Source organism: Pleurodeles waltl, chromosome 8 (assembly GCF_031143425.1).
Source record: "Pleurodeles waltl isolate 20211129_DDA chromosome 8, aPleWal1.hap1.20221129, whole genome shotgun sequence".
In the NCBI taxonomy this organism is placed as follows: Eukaryota; Metazoa; Chordata; class Amphibia; order Caudata; family Salamandridae; genus Pleurodeles; species Pleurodeles waltl.
In genome coordinates, this window is record NC_090447.1 from 1,515,510,105 (window position 1) to 1,515,533,885 (window position 23,781).

General features: G+C 44.7%; 1 protein-coding gene across 2 annotated transcripts in view; it reads left to right on the plus strand.

Moving 5' to 3' along the window:
- The window catches only part of TTF2 (transcription termination factor 2), a 175,292-nt gene that overhangs the window by 70,623 nt on the left and 80,888 nt on the right, over positions 1-23,781 (plus strand). For both annotated transcript variants that reach the window (XM_069202809.1, XM_069202807.1), the window contains exons 12-14: positions 6,102-6,252; positions 12,455-12,560; positions 16,435-16,625. In XM_069202809.1, the coding sequence (XP_069058910.1) occupies positions 6,102-6,252; positions 12,455-12,560; positions 16,435-16,625 (448 nt within the window). The remainder of the gene's footprint in view (positions 1-6,101; positions 6,253-12,454; positions 12,561-16,434; positions 16,626-23,781) is intronic.

The following is a 23,781-nucleotide window of genomic DNA, read 5'->3' on the forward strand; positions in this document are numbered from 1 at the left end:
GTCCACCCAGCAAGAGAGGGTCCCCAGGTGATTGTGGCCACCCTGGGTTGACCACTCCATGACGATGCCCACAGAGGGAATCCCGAGGACCCCCCCCCCCCGACCGCGAGCTCCAGACGAAGATAACCAACACCTTAACCACTGCATGCGCAGCCCCCAGGCCTTAGAGAAACAGACCCCTGGTGCAGCATCAACCACTAGGCGGCCCTCCTCCCTGCCCAGCTGGCGTTTTGCCTGAGAAGGCCCCCTGGACCTTGTCTGCAGCCTCAGTAACCCCAGGGGTCCCCTCATAGAGTTGCATTGAAAACCCATCGCTCTGTCTGCACCTGCCGCCCTAGTGCCGCTGAGGGTGTGTGTTTGGTGCCTGCTTGGGACTTCACCAGTGCTCTCTTGAATCCCCCACCCCTGGGGTCTGCCTTCCGGTCTCCATAGGAGCCTCCTTTAATTTGGTTCCTCTTTGACCTCTGCATCCGAACGGCCCGTGTTGCTGGTGGTGGGTGTTTGAGGTTAACATGAACCCACAACGACGGACCACCTAAACCCCTGAGATAATAACTGTAAGTTATATACTTACCTGCAAAACTGTACTATCTTTTCTTCCTCCAGGAACTTTTGAAAATTGCAGTGTGTCCACTTTTAAAATAGCTTTTTGCCATTTTAAGTAACTGTATACATTGTCGATTCTATTCAAAGTCCTGATCATATAAATGCAAAGTACTTTTTATTTTATGTACTTAACTGCAAACTGAATCTTGTGGTTCTAGAAATAAATTAACAAAACATATTTTTCTACATAAAATCCTATTGGTTTGGAGTTAAGTCATTGAGTTTCTTCTGTTGCTTGTGTGTGTACAACAAATGCTTAACACTACCCTCTGATAAGCCTAACTGCTCGACCACACTACCACAAATAGAGCATTAGTATTATCTATTTCAGCCTCTGTCAAGCCTCTGGGGAACCCCTGGACTCTGTGCATACTATCTCATTTTGATACCGTATATACAGAGCCAGCTTTCTACACATGCTGTGCAGCATTCTGCTATCTAGTGGTTGGGTCCGGAATTTTCTATTTTACCACATTTTTATTCTGTCTTTTTCTACCTTTGTTTGGTGGGCAACACAAGGGGCATTGTCGTACTTCCTCCGGATGTTCCCACCTTAGTTTGCCATCTTCAGATTCTTTTTTCTGCTGTTTGGTCTGGAGCGTGGTGTGATGGCGAAAATGCAGTTCCAATTTTGCAAGAACTGCCTTCACAAATACACTGAGAAAGAAAAGCATCCAGTGTGTAATCTTTATTTTCCTGTCGACTACCGGAATGAAGATTGTAACGCCTGCTCTGTGTTTGTGCCGAAGACCCTGAGGGTGCGAAAGAGGCAAAGGGTGGCTCACCACGCTTTCCAAGGCCAAAGATCAAAACCGTCCCTTCAAGAGCTGGGACTTTTTTAGTGACGAGGATGAAAAGGTTGCAGAGGGAGCCAAAGAAGAAACTTTAGAGGGCGATTGGGCTATCATTGATGTCGAAGAAGAGGTGCCAAATAAGAGCTGATAGTGGAGACTAGGGATTCCCTTACCTCCTAAGACAACCAAGTCAAATAAATCTGACTTGCAGGGACAAAAGGAAGCCTCTGCCTCGAAACACTTGCCGGCTGCAGGCATGCCCCCAAAAAAAGGGAGTCCCATGGAGCCCTCGAGGCGGGCTTCCGGTGGAGAAAAACCCCCCCCCAAAAAACATTTCGTCGAAGGATGGAAGAGCTAAAGCATTTCTTCATCAAAAGGCCACGACTCTCAATTGGGCCAGCGAAGCTCCAAGTCAGAACAGACGACGACGGAAATTTGAAACGTCAAAGAGAAAACACTTGTCAACCAGTCCCGATGACCGGGCCTTTGAAATTGAAAAGAGGAGGAAAAGGCTCTGAGCCGAAATGGCAGCTCTAATACAAAAGAAAAAATAATTTGACAGTCTGAAGGGATTCAAGATCCCTCAAAAGATTTTGGTGACTAAGGAGTTTCCGGAGGCAGAAGTTGAGAAAACTCACCCCCCTCACACACCAGAGCCTCAAGAGGAAGAGTAAGAGGAGGAACTCTTCTCTGAGGAGCAAGAAGATCAAGGTATGTTTCAACCTTCAGAAGAGGGAAAATATGTGGAAACTCAATGGGATGAGTTGGAGGGGGATTCGCCTGAAGTGGATGTAGAAACCTTTCCATCCAAACCCTCACCCCAGATGTTATTGGCATGTACAACATTGTCATTAAAAATGCGGCAGACAAATTTAATGTACAATTGGAAGAGGATAAACCCCAGACATGTTTCCTCTTGGAAACTCTGCTGCCAAGTCCACCAAGGAATCATTATCTGCCAATGCTTCCAAGTATTCTTGATCAGGGCAGGGAAGCTTTTAAAGAACTAGCTACTTGTAGGTCAGTCACAGCGAGGGCTGAAAATAAATAGTTCTCTTCAAAGGATATTGCATACGTTAAAGGTACTTCCAGTCGGGGAGCTCACATCAAGACTTCAACAGTGGCACACAAGCCGCTTTCTCACAACGAAACTGGCAGTACCAGCGACAAGGGAGAAGTTTCTTTAAGGACAAGCCAGAGGAACAGAGCAACCAGTTGGAGGATGTTCAGCTCCTGCAGACAAATGACTTCATTACAGCCATAACAATATCAGATATACCATCTGTAAAAGAAAACAGTAAACATCAAAATACCGTCACCACACACCGGCTAGTGGGTAATGGCAAATATTTCTCAGGAGTGGAGGAAAATAACGTCAGATAAATGGGTTTTAAACACAATAGAGTTGGGGTATTGCATAGAATTAGTCAAATACCCACGAACAAGGGGGACCAAGGAAATAGACTCAGTCAGAGGAGGAAACAAACTGACTTCTCAAAGAGGTCGACAAACTGTTAGTCAAACAAGTAATAGAATTGGTACCAAAGCAAGAAATCAACAAGGGAAATTATTCACCATATTTCTAATTCCAAAGGTAGATGTGCCTCTGCGCCTAGTCCTATATCTTGGGTTTATCAACAATGTTCATAAAGACACAAGTTAAAGATCGTTCAGCAGGAAGTTGTTCTAAAATTGCAAACAAAGGAGATTATATGGCAACCATGGACTTAAAGGCTGCCTACTTGCATATCCCAATGAATGCAAAGCACCACAAATATCTAAGGTTTGTTGTAAACAAGATTATCAATTCATAGTGCTAGCCTTAGGAATAAAGTCTGCACCAAGAGTATTCTCAAAGTGTCTAGCAGCAGCGGCACATCTCAGAAGAGTGGGTATACATGTATATCCTTACCTCGACGACTGGCTAGTGATAGCACACTCTTACCAGAAATGCAAACGTGACATTTGGATGGTCATTAACTCACTGTACACTCTAGGTTTCTCATTAAACATAGAGAAATCATCTCCAGAACCAGGGCATGACAAAGATATTCTTGGGGGTAAGACTAAACTCTATTCAAGGGAAGGCATCTCCCAACAAGAAAATAACTCGATCCCTTCTAGGGGAAACGCTCCTTTACTGGAAGGGCAAGCACTGATCGGAAGGACTGTGGAGATGTTATTGAGAAAGATGGCATCATTCGTTCTCTTGAATCCGAATGGGAGGCTGCATATGAGTCCAATCCAGGAGTGACTCCGAAATCAATCGTCACAAGCAACGGGGAGTGAGGAGGAAATAGCATGGTTCAACAGGGAAAATATTTCACAAGGAAGGCTTTTTCTGCAACTAATGCAGTCAGTGACAATAACCACAGACGCATCACATATAGTATGCGGAGCACATTTAGGTTCCCTGAAAATAGGGGGGATCTGGATGCGGTACAACACATCAGCATCCTGAAATTAGATGTCTTTTCTGGCTTTGAAAGCTTTCCAAAGACATTTACGGGGGAAGACCATATTCGGACAGCCAATACAACATCAACAAACACGGGGTGGGGACTCAATCTCCACCCTTCTCAAAGATGGCTCAAAAAAATCTGGAGATGGGCAATACAAAAGAACATGGCGATTCAAGCATTACATCTACTGGTTAGGGACATTTGCGTACACTTTCCTCCAATCCCTCTGTTGCACAAAGTAATCAACAAATGCAAGAGAAGTTGCATGACCATAATTTTAATTGCATCGCAATGACCATAACAAACATGGTACTCCAAGATAGTTCAACTTTCTCAAGGAAGATGCAAAGACTTCCAAAAAGATAGGATCTACTAACAGTGGAAAGGAAAACAGTGTTACACCCAGAACCAGATTATTTCAATTTAGCGGCTTGACTCCTGAAGACTTAGAATTCATTCATATAAAGTTAGCAGAACATACAATGGTTGTACTAAGAGGCAAGGAGACTAATAAAAAGAAAATGTTATATGGCAAAATGTCAAAGTCTCACTTTTGTGTGCTAAAAATAAGCTATTCAAGAAAGTCACAATGCCAAGAATCATTTTAGAATATTTAACTCTTTTACAAGAAGGTCTTACCTAGTCCTCATTAAAGATTCATCTGGCAGCAATAGTGGCTTATACAAGAGGACAAACTGGGAGAAGTTTTATTTTTTTTCCACAGCACCGGTGATAAGATTCTTGGAGGGTGCAGAGAGGTTAGCACCACCAGGATTGATACCATCACCCATATGGAAACTCAATTTAGTTCTCTCACAACTCCTTTAAAAAAAAAAAAACACTTTGAACCATTGATTAAAACTACTTTACAGATGCTAACTTTAAAGACTGCTTTCTTGGTTGCTATTACTTCATTACACAGGGTTAGAGAGTTACAGGCCCTCAAATACAAGAGCCCCATTTGCAAATCCAGGACAGAATTGTTATGGGAACAGATCCACAGTTCATTCCAAAGGTGGTTTCATGGTTTCACATTAATCTATTCAAATTCCAAGTTTCTTTCAAGATACAAAGGTGTATGCTAAAATTAAGTTTCATAAATTGGACGCAAGACGTGCCATTATGTACTACATTGAAAGGACGAAACCTTTCACTCCTATGCAGGGGAGGCATTAACAAAAGCACAGAGAGCTTTACTCTACACAGGGGGTAAAAAAAAAGGGGGGCAACCATTGCCTTTCTAGCTAGTACCCCTTTACAGGAAATTTGCATGGCAGCAACGTGGTCATCTGTGCACCCGTTTACTAAACATTATTGTATTTGATATTAAGATAAACAGAAGCGCAAGTGGGACAAAAGGTGCTAAAGCATCTATTCACAAATCAGTGCCCATCTTCAACCCAGTCACCACTGTAAGAAAATCGCTATAAAATCAATCCACAGCATGTAAATCCAGATAAGATTCACACTGCAAAACAAAGTTTCTTACCTGTAGGTGTAGTTTTGAAGCTTGAAGAATTTTTTGGGGGATTCCCAAGTGTCAAACCCACTTCATCCAAGAAGATGTTAAAAAGGAAAAAAAAAACTGAAGATGGCAAACCAACGCGGGAACATCCGGGGGAAGTACAACAATGTCACAAGGGAACACCAGAGGTGCTTCCATCGAATTTTTTTTTCTTTTTTTTTTTTTAAATTGCATAATCAAGTTGGTCTTCAAAACTGGGAAAACATCCTGATAAGATCCAATTTGACACAATAAAAAATGTCTGACATATCATAAAACCAGTTAAGAGTTGATTTGTCTCTCCTCAGCCTTTAAAGTGACCACACCGCTATACCAAATGTCATAAAAATCTGGGATACAGGATTCATTTGCTGGTCTTTAATAAGATTGTCTCCAGAGGGTAAAGGTTGTAATACCACACATTCTCCCAAACAGAAATCGAAGTTTTTGAATGATGTTTTTCAGTGCAGGAAACAAAGTTCTACTCTGGGGAGGAAATTTGAATTCATGGCTGCTGAGTTGTCCACACACAACTCACTCCTAAAATGTTTAGTGTCTATCATTTCATCCCTTCTGCCTTAGTCTGCCTAAAGGAGCTTTGACTCAGTTTCCTGACTGTTATCTCTTCCAGTTGACAAGATGTTATTTTTCACGATACACATGTAAAAGGGGCAGGGGGGTGTATAGGTATTGCTGCTGCACACAGTAACATTCTGTCTTTTAAAATGTCTTCAGATTCTTCAATTGTGCCCTCTCGTGGAACATTGATTATCTGCCCAGCATCCCTGATCCATCACTGGAAGAAGGAAGTGGAGAAGCGTGTGAGCAGTAGTAAAGTGCGAGTCTATCTCTTCCATGGGCCCAACCGGGAGAGAGAGAGTCAAACGTGAGTGCGTATCAATTGCCCGACTGGAGAAACTATTTCAGTCCTGGTTATGCTTCACCTGCCATTGATTAAGGGATTTCCAAACATGACTGTTTCTAAGATGCCAAAGGAAGGATAGGATTGTCAGTCAGTGGTCAAACTTGGAAATGGGTGTTTGAGTAGATCTTTCGTAATGGTTCATTCAGGAAAAGGATTCTCACCTTTGTGTGAGCCTCACTAAACCAGTCAGGGGAAGGATTTTTAGAAGTGGGTGCTTTTCAATAAATCGGAACTGAATCAAAGACGTGATAAAGTTTTAAAGCAGTTGTAGGAAGTTGGCTCTGTATGTGCTATTTCAAAGTAAGGAATAGCATGCACAGAGTCCAAGGGTTCCCCTTAGAGGTAAAATAGTGGTAAAAAGAGATAATACTAATGCTCTATTTTGTGGTAGTGTGGTCGAGCAGTAGGCTTATCCAAGGAGTAGTGTTAAGCATTTGTTGTACATACACATAGACAATAAATGAGGTGTACACACTCAGAGACAAATCCAGCCAATAGGTTTTGTTATAGAAAAATATCTTTTCTTAGTTTATTTTAAGAACCACAGGTTCAAATTCTACATGTAATAGCTCATTTGAAAGGTATTGCAGGTAAGTACTTTAGGAACTTCAAATCATCAAAATTGCATGTATACTTTTCAAGTTATTCACAAATAGCTGTTTTAAAAGTGGACACTTAGTGCAATTTTCACAGTTCCTGGGGGAGGTAAGTTTTTGTTAGTTTAACCAGGTAAGTAAGACACTTACAGGGCTTAGTTCTTGGTCCAAGGTAGCCCACCGTTGGGGGTTCAGAGCAACCCCAAAGTCACCACACCAGCAGCTCAGGGCCGGTCAGGTGCAGAGTTCAAAGTGGTGCCCAAAACACATAGGCTAGAATGGAGAGAAGGGGGTGCCCCGGTTCCGGTCTGCTTGCAGGTAAGTACCCGCGTCTTCGGAGGGCAGACCAGGGGGGTTTTGTAGGGCACCGGGGGGGACACAAGTCCACACAGAAATTTCACCCTCAGCAGCGCGGGGGCGGCCGGGTGCAGTGTAGAAACAAGCGTCGGGTTTTCAATGTTAGTCTATGAGAGATCTCGGGATCTCTTCAGCGCTGCAGGCAGGCAAGGGGGGGATTCCTCGGGGAAACCTCCACTTGGGCAAGGGAGAGGGACTCCTGGGGGTCACTTCTCCAGTGAAAGTCCGGTCCTTCAGGTCCTGGGGGCTGCGGGTGCAGGGTCTCTCCCAGGCGTCGGGACTTTAGGTTCAAAGAGTCGCGGTCAGGGGAAGCCTCGGGATTCCCTCTGCAGGCGGCGCTGTGGGGGCTCAGGGGGGACAGGTTTTGGTACTCACAGTATCGGAGTAGTCCTGGGGTCCCTCCTGAGGTGTTGGATCGCCACCAGCCGAGTCGGGGTCGCCGGGTGCAGTGTTGCAAGTCTCACGCTTCTTGCGGGGAGCTTGCAGGGTTCTTTAAAGCTGCTGGAAACAAAGTTGCAGCTTTTCTTGGAGCAGGTCCGCTGTCCTCGGGAGTTTCTTGTCTTTTCGAAGCAGGGGCAGTCCTCCGAGGATGTCGAGGTCGCTGGTCCCTTTGGAAGGCGTCGCTGGAGCAGGATCTTTGGAAGGCAGGAGACAGGCCGGTGAGTTTCTGGAGCCAAGGCAGTTGTCGTCTTCTGGTCTTCCTCTGCAGGGGTTTTCAGCTAGGCAGTCCTTCTTCTTGTAGTTGCAGGAATCTCATTTTCTAGGGTTCAGGGTAGCCCTTAAATACTAAATTTAAGGGCGTGTTTAGGTCTGGGGGGTTAGTAGCCAATGGCTACTAGCCCTGAGGGTGGGTACACCCTCTTTGTGCCTCCTCCCAAGGGGAGGGGGTCACAATCCTAACCCTATTGGGGGAATCCTCCATCTGCAAGATGGAGGATTTCTAAAAGTTAGTCACCTCAGCTCAGGACACCTTAGGGGCTGTCCTGACTGGCCAGTGACTCCTCCTTGTTATTCTCATTATTTTCTCCGGCCTTGCCGCCAAAAGTGGGGCCTGGCCGGAGGGGGCGGGCAACTCCACTAGCTGGAGTGTCCTGCTGGGTTGGCACAAAGGAGGGGAGCCTTTGAGGCTCACCGCCAGGTGTGACAATTCCTGCCTGGGAGAGGTGTTAGCATCTCCACCCAGTGCAGGCTTTGTTACTGGCCTCAGAGTGACAAAGGCACTCTCCCCATGGGGCCAGCAACATGTCTCGGTTTGTGGCAGGCTGCTAAAACTAGTCAGCCTACACAGATAGTCGGTTAAGTTTCAGGGGGCACCTCTAAGGCGCCCTCTGTGGTGTATTTTACAATAAAATGTACACTGGCATCAGTGTGCATTTATTGTGCTGAGAAGTTTGATACCAAACTTCCCAGTTTTCAGTGTAGCCATTATGGTGCTGTGGAGTTCGTGTTTGACAGACTCCCAGACCATATACTCTTATGGCTACCCTGCACTTACAATGTCTAAGGTTTTATTTAGACACTGTAGGGGTACCATGCTCATGCACTGGTACCCTCACCTATGGTATAGTGCACCCTGCCTTAGGGCTGTAAGGCCTGCTAGAGGGGTGTCTTACCTATACGGCATAGGCAGTGAGAGGCTGGCATGGCACCCTGAGGGGAGTGCCATGTCGACTTACTCGTTTTGTCCTCACTAGCACACACCAGCTGGCAAGCAGTGTGTCTGTGCTGAGTGAGAGGTCTCCAGGGTGGCATAAGACATGCTGCAGCCCTTAGAGACCTTCCTTGGCATCAGGTCCCTTGGTACTAGAAGTACCGGTTACAAGGGACTTATCTGGATGCCAGGGTCTGCCAATTGTGGATACAAAAGTACAGGTTAGGGAAAGAACACTGGTGCTGGGGCCTGGTTAGCAGGCCTCAGCACACTTTCAATTGTAAACATAGCATCAGCAAAGGCAAAAAGTCAGGGGGCAACCATGCCAAGGAGGCATTTCCTTACAGCAGTCAATCAGGAAAGGGATAAAGTTTGGTATTTGTTGGTCCAGCCTGGTATGGGATTCACAGACATAAAGAGTTCTCAGTGGTCAAATCAGGAAAGGAATTTGTGGGTGTTCGCTTCTTAATGGTCCAATCAGGCAAGGTGAGTTAGTTTTTAATGATCACGCTCCAAAGAGATTCCTAGGTGCTGGGGATTCTTTTTATCCCAGCTAGGGACACAAATCCCAAAACTAGGCTCCTCGATGTGTTGGGTTGATTGAAGAAAAATTAGAGTAAGTCTCAAACACTTTTTAATGAACAAAACATGAGAGGTTTCTGTAAATGTACGGTGAGGCAGCCTCCCTGATGAGGAAATGTATTCTCAAATGGAAGTCTAGCATTCAGTACTTGGTGTACTTCACTGTTTGGTGAGACCAGCCTTTCTTCTTCTGTTAGACATCAATGAGAAGAGCTCCCCTTATGTCATTGTGCAGGACACGTCTGATATGCTGGATATAGTTACACCCACTACCAGTTCCCCTCTCTTATCCCTCCCCAAAGATTTTATTTTATTTTACTTTTAATGAAGTTTAAGAGATTTCTAGTAAGGCATTCCAGAAGTGGAGGGCAAATGCAGAGAAGGAGCAGTGACTAAGTGGACAAGGTTGATGGTTTGCCTTGCAGAACAGGGTTGTGCAGGCCCGCTCAGAGTAAATAATCGTAATCTTGTTGCTGATTGTAATCTTTTTGATAGTAGAACAATGGGATAGGAAAGTAGCTTTCCTCCCTGTCAGAATTCTACCCAGCTAGACCTCCTCCTACCTGCCAGCAGTTATATTCATGTCAGTAGCAAAGAAAATTTAGATAATTGCACTATGGCCTGGAGAATACCTTCAGCTTAGGTTTCTACATTTGCGCACAGATAACATCCCTCAGTCCTGTCTCCTTATGAGGCATTTGTACAAGTAACTTGGAGAACTACTTCTGAACTCTCCACATGAATAATGTGCGCTGTTCTAATCAAAGTGCTTTGCAATTCAGGGTATGCCAAATCGATTATCAGTTTGTGGCAATTCGGAGCGGTTTCTTGTCTCTATGGATCTTCATAAGTGGAAGCAGAAGATGAATGTGTATATTTTATTCAACTCAGACATGCTCATGAAAATGTCCGTCTTCTAAAATTTCATGCCATATGTGTTCTATTTCTCTTCATTCTTTGTAAACCAAAGTGTGCGTTAGTTGGAGCCACAAAGTTTCAATTTTATAGCAGCTGAATTGCTCATCAGCAAAATGTGATTCATAGACTTTGACACTTAAAACATCTGCAAGATTCTACTGTTCCTGGGAGTATGGGACAGAGAAAAGCTATTGGACATACTAGTATTCCTGTAAGAGAAGATGTATTCGTGAATAACTACAATCACCCCATCAGGTTAAGGTTATGTCCATTGAAAATGATGGCAGTGCTAACTTTTACTTATCCTCCTTGAGACCTCAGTCTTTGTTGCTTAGCTCTATAAAGAATCAGTGTTACTATTGCTCAGTTTATTACTACTCTATATACACCACCCTTTGAAGAATGTATTGTTGGGTTGGACCTGATTGGATATGAACTTGTGACATGCCCTTTGTCAGAAGCTGAGTGCGTATCTGCAATGAGGAATGCCTAGGTTAGGGTCCCATACTCGCTGTGACATAGGATCCGAACTGCACTTCACTCAGTGATGAGCCCCGACAAGGCTGGAACCAGCCCGGGATTCCCCTACCTTTCAGAAAGGTTGTGGCCTTGTAGTTTGGGCTGGACTATTACTGCTGGAGCAGGGCAAAGACTGTTTTGCCTATGATGACTATGGTGTCTGTGGTGCCACAGTAGGCACAAAATAGGATTGACTGAAATGCAACCCATGTGATTGCCAGTGGCTGGGATATTTGCCGACATTCCAACCATGATTTTTTTTATTTTAATTATTATTATTATTTTTTAAATGTAACTCGCTGAGCCATTTTGTCAGCAGGATCATCTGCTGGGAAAAACTAGCATATGAGGCACTCGCTATAACAGTATACGTCTTACAAAATCACTATCAAATCTTTGTGTACATTTTATGATCACATGAAACACGCACCAGTACAGTCCAATAATATACTATCAATTAAAAGTTCATTCAGAAAAGGAGAGGCGTCTTGGTTCTTCAGTCTGTAGTTTGTTTTCAAAATGACATCTTGCTCTTTGATGGATGTAGGGTATTCAAATACATCTCAACTTCCATGTGTACAGATGTTACTTTTCCAGTGTACCTCTGCCAACACGTGTTTCGTCTTGGGGAGTAACCCAACGACTTCCTCAGGGCTGATATAATGTCAAATCCTGTATATGCTTACAGTTTACACGTTGAATACGATGATCAACACAATTCGCGTCTCTGTATTAGCTGGTCACACTACTCGACTATAACATACCGAAACTTTAAACAACGAGAGAGGGATCTGTATATCAATATAAGCAGTATCGAGCGGTGAAAATCTAATCTGCGTGTACGGGTCGCGAGTACGAGTGTTGATGATCGTCGTATGTGACGTCTAAACTCTAAGCATATACAGAATTTGACATTATATCAGCCCTGAGGAAGTAGTTTGGTTACTCCCCAAGACGAAACACGTGTTGGCAGAGGTACACTGGAAATGTAACATCTGTACACATGGAAGTTGAGATGTATTTGAATACCCTATATCTGCATTCATCAAAGAGCAAGATGTCATTTCGAAAACAAACTACAGACTGGCGAACCACACTGAAGCACCAAGACTCCTCTCTCTGAATGAACTTTTAATTGATAGTATGTTACTGGACTGTACTGGTGCGTGTTTCATGTGATCAAAAAATGTACACAGAGATTTGATATTGATTTTGTGAGACTTATACTGTTATAACGAGAGCCTCATATACTACTTTTTTGTCTGATTAATATGGTTTTTCAGGTTTAGGGATAAGGGTGTTTCCCTTATGAGTGCACAGCTTCACTGATCTTCAAGTAACCAACACATGTGCCGACTGAGTTTTTGAGCACCATTTCTCCATTGTCTAACACCCTATCTTCATCTGCTGGGAGGCCCCATGCACAATTTAATACCAGTCTAGAGTGTGACCCATAAAGTATTAGCAATTAACTGTCTGCTGTCCCCATTCCCCCACCCCCCACACCCAGCGTATTCATCTTTGTGTCCTCCTCATTTAGTCTCGCTGAGTACGACATCGTGGTGACTACATACAGTCTTGTTGCCAAGGAGATTCCAGTGACGAAGGATGAGGGAAACAGTCCTGCCAAAGACCCCGATGTGGAGGCAAGTGTCTTGTTTAACCTGTTCTGACATACGCATGTTAATGTTGTGTGAAAAAATACGTGGTTCAGTCCTCCCAGTGCACATTTCAGCTTTTGTTTATTGAACAGTTTCTCTAGTTGCTGCCGTCCCTTTCCTATTATAAATGAAAGCACTTTCGCACTACTTGATTTTCAAATGTATATTTGCTGATCTATCTTGAGATCCATCTTTGAGGTGTAAATCTGGCCCGACTTTTATGCTTTTGCAAAGTGTCTGAACATAACTGTACAAGGGTGTGATGGACTGTTGATGCTACTCTAGTTATGAAAGTTTATGTATTCTTTCCTTCATTTTGTAGTCTCCCAGTAGAATCAACCACCTGTTTTTATAGGTTTCTCGGTTAACAAACTTTGGACTATCTTGCATATATGTTTTGTACTACAGTTGAACTTCTTAGTCTCCGTTTGTTTGTGTTCTTTTTACTTGACTTTTCTCTTTCTTTTAACCTTTGTGGAACTTAAGTGGTTTCTCTATTTATGTTTTTGGTCGGCTGGACTGGTACACACAATGCTTCTCATTTTCTTAGACTTACTGCTTTCTCAGACACCGCTTCTGTAGGTGATGGAATGTGGCATTAATGAATGCGATTGATCTCTGTAGACTGGTGTGTTGTGAAGTGGAAGTTCATTGACTGCTTACATAGCGACCATGGCCACTTTATTAAACTTACTAATATTAGTCAAATTTTTAGAAAAACAAAATGTAAGGAAATGCCTCCTTGGCATGGTTGCCCCCTGACTTTTTGCCTTTGCTGATGCTATGTTTACAATTGAAAGTGTGCTGAGGCCTGCTAACCAGGCCCCAGCACCAGTGTTCTTTCCCTAACCTGTACTTTTGTATCCACAATTGGCAGTCCCTGGCATCCAGATAAGTCCCTTGTAACTGGTACTTCTAGTACCAAGGGCCCTGATGCCAAGGAAGGTCTCTAAGGGCTGCAGCATGTCTTATGCCACCCTGGAGACCTCTCACTCAGCACAGACACACTGCTTACCAGCTTGTGTGTGCTAGTGAGGACAAAACGAGTAAGTCGACATGGCACTCCCCTCAGGGTGCCATGCCAGCCTCTCACTGCCTATGCAGTATAGGTAAGACACCCCTCTAGCAGGCCTTACAGCCCTAAGGCAGGGTGCACTATACCATAGGTGAGGGTACCAGTGCATGAGCATGGTACCCCTACAGTGTCTAAACAAAACCTTAGACATTGTAAGTGCAGGGTAGCCATAAGAGTATATGGTCTGGGAGTCTGTCAAACACGAACTCCACAGCACCATAATGGCTACACTGAAAACTGGGAAGTTTGGTATCAAACTTCTCAGCACAATAAATGCACACTGATGCCAGTGTACATTTTATTGTAAAATACACCCCAGAGGGCACCTTAGAGGTGCCCCCTGAAACTTAACCGACTGTCTGTGTAGGCTGACTAGTTCCAGCAGCCTGCCACACTAGAGACATGTTGCTGGCCCCATGGGGAGAGTGCCTTTGTCACTCTGAGGCCAGTAACAAAGCCTGCACTGGGTGGAGATGCTAACACCTCCCCCAGGCAGGAGCTGTAACACCTGGCGGTGAGCCTCAAAGGCTCACCCCTTTGTCACAGCACCGCAGGACACTCCAGCTAGTGGAGTTGCCCGCCCCCTCCGGCCCCGGCCCCCACTTTTGGCGGCAAGGCCGGAGAAAATAATGAGAATAACAAGGAGGAGTCACTGGCCAGTCAGGACAGCCCCTAAGGTGTCCTGAGCTGAGGTGACTCTAACTTTTAGAAATCCTCCATCTTGCAGATGGAGGATTCCCCCAATAGGGTTAGGATTGTGACCCCCTCCCCTTGGGAGGAGGCACAAAGAGGGTGTACCCACCCTCAGGGCTAGTAGCCATTGGCTACTAACCCCCCAGACCTAAACACGCCCTTAAATTTAGTATTTAAGGGCTACCCTGAACCCTAGAAAATTAGATTCCTGCAACTACAAGAAGAAGGACTGCCCAGCTGAAAACCCCTGCAGCGGAAGACCAGAAGACGACAACTGCCTTGGCTCCAGAAACTCACCGGCCTGTCTCCTGCCTTCCAAAGATCCTGCTCCAGCGACGCCTTCCGAAGGGACCAGCGACCTCGACATCCTCTGAGGACTGCCCCTGCTTCGAAAAGACAAGAAACTCCCGAGGACAGCGGACCTGCTCCAAGAAAAGCTGCAACTTTGTTTCCAGCAGCTTTAAAGAACCCTGCAAGCTCCCCGCAAGAAGCGTGAGACTTGCAACACTGCACCCGGCGACCCCGACTCGGCTGGTGGAGATCCGACACCTCAGGAGGGACCCCAGGACTACTCTAAGACTGTGAGTACAAAAACCTGTCCCCCCTGAGCCCCCACAGCGCCGCCTGCAGAGGGAATCCCGAGGCTTCCCCTGACCGCGACTCTTTTGAATCCAAAGTCCCGACACCTGGGAGAGACCCTGCACCCGCAGCCCCCAGGACCTGAAGGACCGGACTTTCACTGGAGAAGTGACCCCCAGGAGTCCCTCTCCCTTGCCCAAGTGGAGGTTTCCCCGAGGAACCCCCCCCTTGCCTGCCTGCAGCGCTGAAGAGATCCCGAGATCTCTCATAGACTAACATTGCGAACCCGACGCTGGTTTCTACACTGCACCCGGCCGCCCCCGCGCCGCTGAGGGTGAAATTTCTGTGTGGACTTGTGTCCCCCCCGGTGCCCTACAAAACCCCCCTGGTCTGCCCTCCGAAGACGCGGGTACTTACCTGCAAGCAGACCGGAACCGGGGCACCCCCTTCTCTCCATTCTAGCCTATGTGTTTTGGGCACCACTTTGAACTCTACACCTGACCGGCCCTGAGCTGCTGGTGTGGTGACTTTGGGGTTGCTCTGGACCCCCAACGGTGGGCTACCTTGGACCAAGAACTGAACCCTGTAAGTGTCCTACTTACCTGGTAAAACTAACAAAAACTTACCTCCCCCAGGAACTGTGAAAATTGCACTAAGTGTCCACTTTTAAAACAGCTATTTGTGAATAACTTGAAAAGTATACATGCAATTTTGATGATTTGAAGTTCCTAAAGTACTTACCTGCAATACCTTTCGAATGAGATATTACATGTAGAATTTGAACCTGTGGTTCTTAAAATAAACTAAGAAAAGATATTTTTTCTATATAAAAACCTATTGGCTGGATTTGTCTGAGTGTGTGTACCTCATTTATTGTCTATGTGTATGTACAACAAATGCTTAACACTACTCCTTGGATAAGCCTACTGCTCGACCACACTACCACAAAATAGAGCATTAGTATTATCTATTTTTACCACTATTTTACCTCTAAGGGGAACCCTTGGACTCTGTGCATGCTATTCCTTACTTTGAAATAGCACATACAGAGCCAACTTCCTACACAAAATTTTTCCAAAATGGCCATTCTGCTGCTCATTGCCCTAAATGTACCACATCTGAATTTTACCACCACATTCTACACATGAATGTTTTCAGTGCCTTTTGGATACTTTTGCACTGTGGATATTGTTTTTGGGAAACTCTTCATCACACAGCCACGGTCCCTACTACAACACTCTCCCCATGTACTTCAGATGTGCTGCAATGGTGGCTTTGGGGATGTCTGGGACAAGCTGTAAAAGTGAATTTACTTTGTTAGCAGTCACATCTTTAACTCTGAGATGAACTAGGCTTAACTGTATCTTTTGATAATGTTGCTAACTCTCCTTTGAAGCAAGCCAGATGAATTGCCATGAAGGATCTAACGTACTGAAAGGAAGAAATCAGAGTCCTCTGGCCCTAAAAAGAATTGATGTCGATCTTTGAACCTGTAGCTGTTTTTCTCTGCAGGATAAGACCCTCCAGTGCTCGACCTTGCTACGTATCGCATGGGCTCGTGTCATTCTGGATGAAGCCCACAATATCAAGAACCCCAAGGTGCAGACCTCCATCGCTGTGTGCAAGCTGCGAGCAGGAACCCGCTGGGCTGTGACCGGAACTCCCATCCAGAACAACCTGCTTGACATGTACTCACTGCTGAAGTAAGTAAAACTGCATGGAAGTCTCAGCGAAAATCTATTTGCTAATGCTTGTACAGAGTGCCTGGAATGGTCTGCCTTTGCCAGTACTCCCTTAGAAAGCCAAGTCTTTGAAGACTTGATCCAAGCCGGGCTCAGGAGCGTGGTGATAATCCTAGTAAGATCTTTGAGTTAAAAAAGAAACCTGCCCTTTGCTGCAATACTTGTAGCTAAGTGCATCCTAAACATTCAATCAGTGAGTCTGTTGTCCCTTGCCTGCCCTTAAAACTTGGTGCATACATTTGCATGTAAGCTGCCTATTGGGTGCCTGCAACGTTTAAGTATATTTTATAAGCATATCCTTGTCCAGCTCTGCCTCACTGTGAGAAATATGATTCTACCCTGGTGTTTTGAACGTGAACAGATGCCCACGTAGATAAACATTCTAACTTGATGTGCTAACTAAGTCTTCAGGCCATTCACAGCATCACACTTCTGAATTATTCTGGGCATGTGGCAGAGAGTCGAATTAAATGTGTTATTTAAATATAGCAGAAACCTTAACATTTTCGTAACAAATTTCAAAGTTTATAACAAACTGTATACATTTTAAGTTACTTGATTTGGGGGAAAAATACAAGCTGAGTGTGTCTTCGTAGCGTCTCTGAAGCAGATGAAACTTTACACATCACCACAATAACACAAGTTACTTGAGGTAGCCAGCTTGAGACCACCATGTACTTCACTTTCTGATTAATCCTGGTCATTCAGGAAACCGTCTTGGCAAGATACTGGTATTGTCCACTCAGATCAGTTGTAAAACTGGCTACCACATATTTGTAGCATTAAAGCAGTATTTTTCACACACTGTTCTTCTCATCAGGGACACTGCAGCTGGCAATGCTTGTCTTGACTGTTTGAAGATAGACTTCTGTACCGCTGCGCACGGTCTATGACCGACATCTCATGTCTTTAATTGGTCATGTACCAGGTAACAGTAGCCCATCCAGTCCTGCCTTTTTGTGGCATTCTGGTATAGTTAGTTTTAAATCTAAGATCAAAAACAACTTATGACTTCAAACAGGGTTAATGAGAGATTGGCTCCCTTCCTCTCTGTGCTGATTTGGGTTTCACAACAATATAGGATTATGAGAGACAAACTGAACTGGACATCAGAACTTGTTTCAAGTTTCTCTCTATGCCCAACAGGGCAACGTCCTGTGAGGAAGCCAGTGCATTGTTCAGTTTAGAGCCCATCACGGCAAGACCCTGTTACCAGGTAAGGCTAGCTGTCTTTCTTGTGGGTGGTTAATTGTTTGGGCCAGAGGCAGCTTTTTATTTACTGTCCAATCAGACATACAGCCCCTTCGACCTAATTCAACACAGTTTGTACCACAACCCTACTTCGAGCTAGCAATCTGACACCTGCGCTCACAGATGTAATTCAGAGTTTGAAAGGTTGGCTTATCACTTTACCAGATAAACATTACGTTTGCAGCACATGCTGCTGTAGATCACATGCTTTGCACTCTTGCCATCTAGTGTTGAGAAGGTATGTTGCAGGTTGGATTTTTGGGAAGTAGAGGTTTATCTACAATTGTAATTGTAATAGTATTTATATAGCGCTTACTACCCCTGACGAGGCGTTGAATCGCTTTTTGGCGAGTAGCACGCTACTTAAGAACCCCAGAGGAATTATGGTGGATTAGTATAGGGAAATATGAGTACAGTTTTAGTATTATTATGAGTTAATTTGAGCAGAGGATAGGTGAGTTTGTTATTTGGATTGACTAGAGTAATGGAGGAATAGAGGGAAGAATCCAGAAGTGTTAATTGGGAGTTTATAGTAATAGGTTGAGGCTTGGGATGAGTAAAGGAGAGATGGAGGAGGGAACAGTCTGTGGAAAGGGTTAGGGAGGTCATAGTAGCAGGAGGGTTTTTTGGATGAGTCAAAGGTTGAGATAAATGAGGGAGAAGTTAGTGGGGTTGTTTGGGAGATCCTGGTAGTAAACTGAGGTTTGGAGTGAGCTAGATGTGGAAGATTATTTTGGAGATGAAGGTAGTAGAATGGGCTTGGGATGAGTCTGAGTGGGGTTGGAGGAAAGGCTGATAGAGACATAGGGTGATGGGGAGACAGAGTAAAGCTTACAAGAGTAAATCTATATGATTCTTTATAATTTTATATATACTTTTTTAAATCATTTATTTTCATTTTAAACAATGCAACAGGACAAAACCGGTTGTCACAAGTTTAGTTATTTTTCCATGTGCAGGATGTTGCTGTAGATCACAAGCTTTGCATAGCCTGAGAAGTGCCCTTCTCTTTGAAGCAGTGACTTGCAGGCTGTAGTGGATGGCTTTTGGAACAAAGTATTTAGGACAGTGGGCTTGACTTCCTGGCGGGCAAGAGTGTCCTCACAAAAATGCTTGGTGGAAGAGTAACTGGTATTCCACATTGCAGCCTTTTATATGTAAGAGGGAATATGACCTAGGAAAGTCGCAGTGGCTCACTTTTTATGAGTGGAATGTACCTCTGGCACGGAGCGTGGTGTTTGGTTTTGGCACAGCAAACATGAATGCACTGGACATTCCATCTAGCAACACCTGCTTTGGAGATGTATTTCCTCATGTGGAGCTTGCAAAAACTTACAAAGAGGTGCTTTGCCTTTCTAAGCGATTCAGTAAGGTGAGTATAGTACCAGAGGGCTTTTTTTAACATCTAGACTGTTCAAGGCCCTTTCCATAACCGATTGAGTTTGAGGAGGTGTTAGGTAAACTACGGCTTGATTGGCATGGATGAGGGAGACTACCTTAGGCAGAAAACAAGGGTTTCTTCTAAAGACGACCTGATCTTTGCACACTTGAATAAAGGACTCCTTCACTATTAGAGCTTGCAGTTCACCAAGCCTACGAAGGGAAGTTATACCAATAAGGAAACCCACCTTCAATTAAATAAACTGTAGTAGAAAAGAGTACAACAGCTCAAATGGCGGTCTTATGAGCCTGATGAGCACAATATGGAGATTCCCTGAAATGGATAGTGAGGCTCTAGAAGGGATTGTTACTTTGAGAGCATCCATGGCTGTTTTGAATACTGACTGCTGTTGGCACATAAGCAGCTAAATATACTGATTGGAGTGTCTGCTAACCTGCCTTTTGTAGGTAGAATAAGCATCAAATATTATTTCCACCAAGGGCTATAAAAACAGCTTATGTAGACTAGAGCTGTTGTGGGCAAGTTCATTCCATTTGACTGTTCTGCTTGTATTATTGTAAATTCAGATGCTTTGTTGAAAACAAAGTAACATTTTCCATACATCTTCTCACCTTGTATTGGGACCCCACGTGGGAACTTTTCTGTGTCTTAATAGCCCTTCCTATCTTAAAATGAAAAACTGTCTCTTCCATCATTCCAAGCATTTTTTTTAAAAGTCAGAACATGTCTCATCACCATAGTTCTTCGTAGATTAGCTGCACCTTCATGTCTTTCGGTTTCACAGCTTTCTTGAACATCCCTTCCAAAGATTCAGAGGTTTAAAGGGAACACATTTTATTGCTCAGTTAAGAGTTGTTCTAGAGGCGTAGTCCACAGTCTTATCTTAGTTTATTCACTGCACCAAGGCCCGTAGACTGTGCAAGATTGAAGTACACCTGACTGCTCGTTCGTGTTTCTCTCCATCACCACTAACAAGAAAGAAGTTTGGGAAATAGACCATTACAAGCAGGTCAACGCTTGGTCCTTTTGCTTCTTGTGAGAAGCCCAGGTACACACAACTACATGCACCATTCTCAAAGAAGTGTTGCTTAACTCATGACCCAGCTTGACTAAAGTACTAACTTTCAAATAAAGGATCCTTCCATACCCCCAAACTACTGCTTCCTTAAGACATGGCTAGAGATGATGACTGCACGTTCTCTGTCCGTGTTTCACCCACCTCTGCCTACCAGTGACACACATTGATAAATGTTCAAGCTGGCTCCCCAAACAAGCGTAACTCTTATCGCTTACCAAAGACAAGGCGAGGTTAAAACGGGCTCTGAATGTTCTTTTCCTCAGTCCCTGTGCTCCTTTTAAGGCGATGCTTTGCAGCCTGTTACTCTCAATTTGTCTTTGAGGCAATAACTTTAAACATGAAGCACTGCACAATAACTTCTAGAACTTTGGGAACATGGCCCTTACAGAGAATGGGGTAGGACCGGTGACCACTGAGAAATGTATGGGTGTTCTCCACATTGCTAATTATTTTTACCACTCTATTTTTATATGAAAGGACCATGTTAAGGTTTGAAACTTGTGCACAAATACAATGGCCAGGATTCCCAAAATGCTCCCATATGTTCTGGGATTGTAGAGAATAGCTTTTCTCTACATATATTTTCTGTGTAGTGGAAAAGTGAAATATTCAAGTTCATCTGCAACGCACAGGGATTTGAAGTATTATTCAACTTCAAAACTTGCATAGATTTCCGAGGCATAATTTTTGTGATTCTGAGTATCACAGTGTGATTAGTGAGTACCTGGTGAGAGAAGATTTCTATTGTGCAGTTGGTGTTGATTTACTGATAAGAACAGATGGGCATGTAAGAAACTGGGTTTTTAGTTGAGACTGTAAGTACTTGCCTCCAATACCAATCACAATCCATATCGGGGTGAACCACCAAAGTCACTAAAGCTGGGCTCATCCCCTTAACTATGGCACAGGGCAGGCAGGCTTAACTTAGAGGCAACGTGTAAAGTATTTATGCAGTACTAAGACAGTAATACATTCTAAATGCAAAACACAAGAAATCCCAAAACAAATTTACAATAGACTAAATGACTCTAAAAATACAAAAAGGGGGTTGAGGGGGAAACCAAAGGTCTGACTTTTTAAACGTTTTAAGTTGAAATAGTGCCAAGAAGCTCCAAGTTGTTCAGTGGTTGCAGTAGAACAGGACCTAGGCGAAATGTGACACTGACCACAATGGAGCGCAGTTAGCTACACTAACCAGGTTCATTCACCCTGCTCAAAAATGTTACCTTCTAATTTTAGTCCTTTTAAGTCCCAATCCACCACAGGAGTACACAAGACCCCCAGGATGACTCTTTGACTCACAGGGTGTAAGGCAAACATCAAACAGCAGGGTACAGTGCAGGTCTATTTGCCACCGGCCATATGGGCAGTTATAGGAAAAGACCGTGTGACCTTGTGTAGCTTGTTGTGTCCCTGTAACTTGAACAGGAGGTCAGACTTAAGATCCTTGGAGTCCACTTATTTGGCCTGGGTACAAGAGAGCGCAGGTCCAGTCCTCCAGGGGGACTATTTTGAGATTGTAGACAACAGGTTCAGTCCTCTTCTGATTTTTTTATTTTTTTTTATTTTTTTTTTATTTTCTAGAGGTTCAGGAGTGTTCTGAAGTGGGTACCGGGAAATGCCACATTTATGCCTTGGATGAGCTAGTGTGTGGAAATGACCCCCAGAGAATGCCCTAACCATTGGGATAAATGTTCCAAATTCCAACCCTATGCAGTTTTGACATTTTCAAGAGGGTGGAAGTCTTTGACCACACTAAACTTGGGCTCTGAGGCCTGGGAGTGTGTTTGGGGCGCGCACTATGGTAATCCTTGTGTCCTCTCACATCTTACACTAAAATCCAGTTTTAAGCAGTCCACTTACCCCTAACGAACTCTGCGACAGATGTCTGGTAGAACAACGCTGAACTTACTGCAACCAGACAGTGGATACACACAAATTATTTCGGCTTTCTGTTTCCCTCTTTTGAAGTGCACCCCAAATGTCCTATGAAAATCCCAACATATCTGGCAAGAGTGTCTTGACACTTCAGCAGGATCTGACACTGATGTTTACAAGAGGCTCACTGTGGTTGAGGCTGGTCTGTCGGTGGGCAAAAGAAGGGTATATATGTGGTTGGTTAAATCTGCATGTGACAGTGTAGGCCTCTTAAAAGTTAACCATGTCCTTGGGCCCAGCCCACACACTATCCTGTCAAGGCCACAACAGCACCTCTCCATCCACACCCCCTGCCTTTTGTCTGTCCTGAGAGCTAGCTCACACCTCATTCACACATTTTTAAAGTGCTAATTAGTGGCTGGCAGATGTGGGAGAACAAATGAAGATTGTTTTTCAGAGACTTCAGACAAAGCTAACTTTACTTTTAAAAAGTATATGTTCGATGGCATCTGTCGCTGTAGATACGCATGTTTTGCAATAGCTCGCCATCTGGTGTTGGGCCGGAGTGTTACAAGTTGTTTTTCTTCGAAGAAGTCTTTCGAGTCACGGGACCGAGTGACTCCTCCTTTTGTCTCCGTTGCGCATGGGCGTCGACTCCATCTTCGATTGTTTTTTTTCCGCCATCGGGTTCGGACGTGTTCCTGTCGCTCCGAGTTTCGGAACGGAAAGATAGCTAATTTCGGAAGATTTTCGTCAGTATTGTTGCGTTCGGGATCGGCGTAGTTAGATTCAACACCGCATCGAAGAGCTCCGGTGCCCTTCGGGGTAGTTTTTCGATCCCCCGTCGGGGCCTGGTCGGCCCGACCGCGTGCTGAAGAACACCGATGGAACGGACCCCGTTCCGTTTCTGCCCCAAATGCCACAATAAATACCCCTATACAGACCAACACTTGGTCTGTAACCTGTGCCTGTCACCTGAGCACAGCGAAGACACCTGCGAGGCCTGTCGTGTGTTCCGGTCCCGAAAAACTCTCCGAGACCGTCGAGCCAGAAGACTTCAGATGGCGTCCGCGCCGACAGCCCACCGGGAGTTCGAGGAACAAGAAGAGGAGGGATCCTTTTCGATCCAAGAATCGGACTCCGAAGGATTCGACGATACACAAACCGTGAGTAAGACGTCAAAAACCACACAGAGGAAGATTTACAAGGCCCAGGGGACGCCACTGCCATCAGGCCATGGCTCCACCCATAAATTCGGTGACCGACCGTCGGCACCGAAAAAGGCCCAAACAGTGCCGAGATCGTCCGACTCCGGTCGAGACACCGGCACGCAGCCTTCTCGGGACCGAGAAAGTGCTGGAGACAAGCCCCGACACCGAGATGTCGGTGTGGACACGGCTCGACGCCGAGACAGCGGCACCGAAAAAGAAAAAAGTCACCTCGGAGCCGAAAAAACACGCAGACAGGGTTTCGGTGCCGAAACACACTGCAAGCGACCCAGCATCAGG